At 59.1% G+C, this 4517-nt stretch overlaps 1 protein-coding gene across 1 annotated transcript in view; it reads right to left on the bottom strand.

Moving 5' to 3' along the window:
* PABPN1L (poly(A) binding protein nuclear 1 like, cytoplasmic) overlaps window positions 1-3885 on the bottom strand; it is a 7390-nt gene extending 3505 nt beyond the window's left edge. Inside the window, exons 1-5 of the mRNA XM_006027842.2 lie at window positions 3838-3885; window positions 2748-2919; window positions 1462-1570; window positions 1132-1199; window positions 95-201 (exon numbers count right to left, since the gene is read on the bottom strand). Of these exons, the coding sequence (XP_006027904.1) occupies window positions 95-201; window positions 1132-1199; window positions 1462-1570; window positions 2748-2919; window positions 3838-3857 (476 nt within the window). The 5' untranslated portion in view covers window positions 3858-3885. The remainder of the gene's footprint in view (window positions 1-94; window positions 202-1131; window positions 1200-1461; window positions 1571-2747; window positions 2920-3837) is intronic.
* Between the last annotated feature and the right edge of the window lie 632 nt (window positions 3886-4517).

The following is a 4517-nucleotide window of genomic DNA, read 5'->3' as shown; positions in this document are numbered from 1 at the left end:
GGGGGGTCAAGGTTTGCAGGGTGGCAGAGGCCTGGGGATCTCAGAACAGCGTGCACCCCCCTGCACCGTCCCAGGCACCACCGGCCCAGCTGACCCTTTCGGATGTCCGGAGAACTTGTCGCAGAGGATGGTGACGCGGTTGATCTGCCCGCAGCTGTTGAAATGGGACTCCAGCTCCTCCGCTGTTCCACCGTAATCCACCTGCCAAAGCATGCCCCTCTCAGCCACGCACAAGGGCATGGCCCAGCCCTCCACCCACTCCACTCATGCCTCATTAAACAATGCCACGAGGCCATCTAGGAGGCATCCCTTTCCTAGCTCCTACACAGGCAACTCGCACCAATGACATGAGCCAGTGGTAGCCCGCCGTGCCGGGCGCTATAAATCGGGACGTGGCTCAATGCCAATGTCATTGCAGCCAGGTTTACATCGTGCCAAACAGGTCCTGTCTGCAGCAGGAGAGAACTAAGATGCGACCTGCGTGCTCCAAGCCTGATTCTATTGCTTCCAGCATTGCCTGGGCCTTTCTGCATCTTTGAGTCTGGATACTGAGCTCCTGTTACTTCAGATCCAGCAGGTTATCCAGGATCAGGTGAATGCCACTGAAACCTTTCTGTGCACATTCACTCCAGTCCAAACCCGCGTAAGCCCAGGCAGCACTGGACAGTTTTTGTCTTTGCATTTATGCAATGATTCCCACGAAGGAGTGCACCGGTAGGAAGGGTGCTGGAAGCTGCATAGCCCAGTATTCCCCCAGCTCCAGTTCACAAGGCCTACAAGTCACTTCAGTCTGGCTTGCACTAGGTGATCCATGGTACCCGAATCCCACCCAGACAGATGCACCCAGTCCCAAGAGACAGGATCACCCAGCTGGGGAAACAGAAACCGCAGCACATGATAACGACTCTGATCAAACCACTCAGGATTTTGAACAGCCAAGACCTGCAGCCAACCCCTTGCAACAGATGGAAATCACGGAGATGAGTTTGAAGCAGTAAATTCAAGACAGCTGCTCCCAGAAAGGGGCTCGAGGAGGCTCCAGGTACTCATGGCTGTTAGTACAAGGAGCAATGGGCTAGCTCAGCTTTTTGCCCAGAAAGAAAAAGCACCGGTGGCTTTCTCCCCACTTACGTTTCCCACGTAGACAGATCTCTGATCAGCCTTGATTTTTTCCTCTGCCGTCCTAGGAAAGAAAAACCCTGCCGGGACAAGGGAACCTTTGAAATGAGGAGGAAGTGCAGGTGGTGGTGGCGGTTGTGGGGAGGGAGAGGGTGTTTTAGAAGCAAATCACCAAGAAGGATGAGCTATGGGTTGGGTTTTCTGTCTCCCTACAGTGACCAAGCTTCAGGGGATGGTATTGGAGACCCCGCAACTCAGACAGCCCACCCTGATGCACCCCAGAGAGGCACCTTCACTGCCTAATGGCCCCTGCCCCACCACCCAGAGGCTGCAGCACTGTACCTGCCTCCGCTGCCATGAGAAGGCGACTCTGGGCCTCCGCCTGCAGCTCCTTCAGCCGCTCCTCCTCCTCCTCCATCTCACGCACTTTGGCCTTGATGGCTTCCAGCTCCTAACACCAAGCCGGGATGCCACGGGCATGAGAACGCAGTGCCCGAAGAGGACGCTGCGGCAGCTGCTCCCCCTGCCCATCCTGGCTATTCTCAGTCTGCAGTGCCTGGCACGGGCGAGTTTTATGGGGAAAGAGGCAGGGTTTGCTTGCACCCTGCCCTTAGGAAGTTGAGGGCATTGGAGATCAGGGACATGGAGGAAGAGGAGCCGGGGGATTTGGGCTCTGCGGTCCTCACTGCTGATCAGAAAGGCACAAGACCGGTCAGGCCGCTGGCTCACACACCTGCCATTCGTTCACACTTGCTCCTGGCTTACAGGAGAGATTTCAGCTCCTGACGTATGCTTTGGAGAAGAGGGGAGTCTAAGCAGCGTGTCCTTAACACCACCGCAAAGCAGCATTTGCTGGCAGCGAATGCTCCCCTGCAGCACTTGCAACTCAAACAGCCCAGAGGGGAGCAGAGTTGCAGCTGGTTGCAGACAAACCAGAGCCACGTACACTAATGAAGCCAAGGTGAGAACCGAGCAGTGCGAGGGGCAGCAGTGGCTCCGAAGCTTGGCCCTTGGCAGCTTTCGTGAGCTCTACCCCATTTCTGTGGGTCTGCTTCGATTTACTCCCTTAGAGACCCGGGAGTTGCCTCCAGGTCTGAGGCATCTCAGGTGGAGGAACAAGCCTGGTATTAGGGATGCAGGAGCAGAAGCCTCTTTGTGCCAAATACTCTGCAAAGGCTGGATGGAGATATCACTCCCTACAGGTGCCTTTGCAGTGCCTGGGCTCTGACGTGAAGTGGGGTGGCCCTACCACCCCCATGCCTGGTGTTGCTTTATACCCCACTGTATGCCCCAGCAAGAGAATTAAACCCCCAATGACCCTCCGCTGCCCTGGAGACTAAATCCCTGAAGGGGTGATAGTCCTCCAGTGCCTTCCCATGAGTCCCCCCCCATGCACCCAAAAGTTCAGACCTCCTCTCTCAAGGCAATGAGGAAGCATCATAGAGCAGCTCAGTGTGCGGCACCCCAAAGCACCATAGGGGCATGGTGCCCGAGGTGCTGGCAATGCTCACAGGTGCACACAGCCCCCCAGACAGGGCCAGGACCTCACCACCCCTGCAAGGAGGGGGCTCTCCCTTTGCCCCATGGCAGGTCCCAGCAAGGACCTTTGCCATGGATGGTCCACTCACCGGGTCCTCCACCTCCAGCTCCTCCACGCTGTCTCCCTCCAGCTGGCTCAGGTCCGAGTCCTCATCCATCTTCTGCCGGGTAGCCATCTCCACCACATCCCAGGAGTCCCCCATCACTGGGGCCCCCATGGGGTCTTGCCACCAGATCCCACAGGGGTCCAGGAAGAATGAGCTTCACAGGGACAGGGAGAGAACCAGGCAAGTCAGAGCAGCGCGTCCTTCAAGCACGGGGTTCATTGCTACCAGATGCGGTGGAAGCCGAGAGCCAGATTCACCCAGGGACTGGATACGTGCTTGGAGGAAAGGGGCATTGGTCTCTATTGAGCAGGGAGCGCGGGGCACGGGCTCCGAGTCAGACCTGCCTGGACCTTCAGTGCTGCGGGCTGCAAGCAGGAGAGGAGCAGGGGGAAACCCAGCTCAGACCCAGTCCACACTCCCTTCCAGCACCTGCTGTCACAGGAGACTGGGCAACACGGACCCAGGGTCTGACCCAGCCCCTAGCAGGTCTCACGAGCAGCCAGGGGAGCGGCAGGGCAGGTCCTCTGGCCAAACACGGTCTGGGATGCTGCCTGGCCTGTGGGGGTCTTCTTAGAGCTCACGGGCTCAATGCAAGATCCCCAGGACCCCTGTTCTCAACCTTTTTTGGACCAGGACCCATTTGTGAAAACTTTGATGGCCAGTCCCCATCCAGTGCCCCTCAGTCCTGCGTTGCTGCCCCCAGCATGCAGGGCAGGGCAGGGCATCTGCCCCCAAGCAGCCCCTTGCAGGCTGGAGCTCTGCCAGCCTGCAAGGGAAACCCCCCTGTTTCCCACATTTTTCTCCTTGAAAGGAGAAAAGAAACTCTTTACCATTTGTTTGCAGGCCTTTCATATATTCCCGTGACCCACTTTTGCATCACAACCCATGGGGTGAGACACTGCTCTAATGAGGGGCTGCCCAGAGACCCCCAGGCAGAAACAGCCGGGTGCTTAGCGGGCACCTGACACCTGGACATGCAGCAGGTAGGACAGGGCTGTGCCATCCCAGTACCCCCCACCCCAGCACCCAGCAGTGCCACAAGCCTTACTGGGACATGCCCCTGCCCCATTACCCTGCTCCCAGGCCGGCCATCGCAGCTCCACCAGCAGCCCCCACCTGCCCCGCCACTTCCCCCATTTGATACATCAGCAGCCAATCGCAGCTTGCCCTCCGGAGGAGGCGGGGCCTCGGGCCAGCTTGCCCAGTGGTTGCAGCTGTGGCTGCCAGCTGCTCGCCCCTGGTGCAGGCTGGCTCGCAAAGCCCTGGCAGGACCCCCTTCGTAGCCCCTCCAGCACCCCTGGGAAGCTTGCCCCGACCTGCTGGGCATGCTGCAGGGTGCCGGGGGTTGGTCCAGCACCGCCCAGGGAGCAGGGTCAAGGTCAAGGCTTTTGGGTTACTCAGCTGGGGAATGTGCCAGGATGAGCAGCTGCCGTGTCCCACCCCAGAGGTGGCTGCACCACCCTGCAGAGGCAGCCCTGCCACCTAAGTCATTCAGATTAGGGGTCCCCAGGCCTCCAGGAGGGGAGCCCAGCAGAGCCAAGGACCCGGCAGCCCTGCCCCTGGCAGCCCAGATCCAGGTGGGGGTGCTGGGTAGGTCTGGGGGCTCTGCCAGTGTACCCAGCACCCTTCCCCGGGGAGGAGTCCTGGCCATAAAGTGGAGGGGACCCGGCAGGGACCATCCTTTTCGTGTCAGGAGTCACCCCATTAGGTCCGTGTGATCCTCCAGCCCCATTAGATCCGTGTGATCCTCTG

This window comes from Alligator sinensis, unplaced genomic scaffold (assembly GCF_000455745.1).
Source record: "Alligator sinensis unplaced genomic scaffold, ASM45574v1 scaffold255_1, whole genome shotgun sequence".
Taxonomy (NCBI): domain Eukaryota; kingdom Metazoa; phylum Chordata; order Crocodylia; family Alligatoridae; genus Alligator; species Alligator sinensis.
The sequence above is the reverse complement of the archived record's forward strand: the minus strand, read 5'-3'. Positions and strand labels throughout refer to the sequence as shown.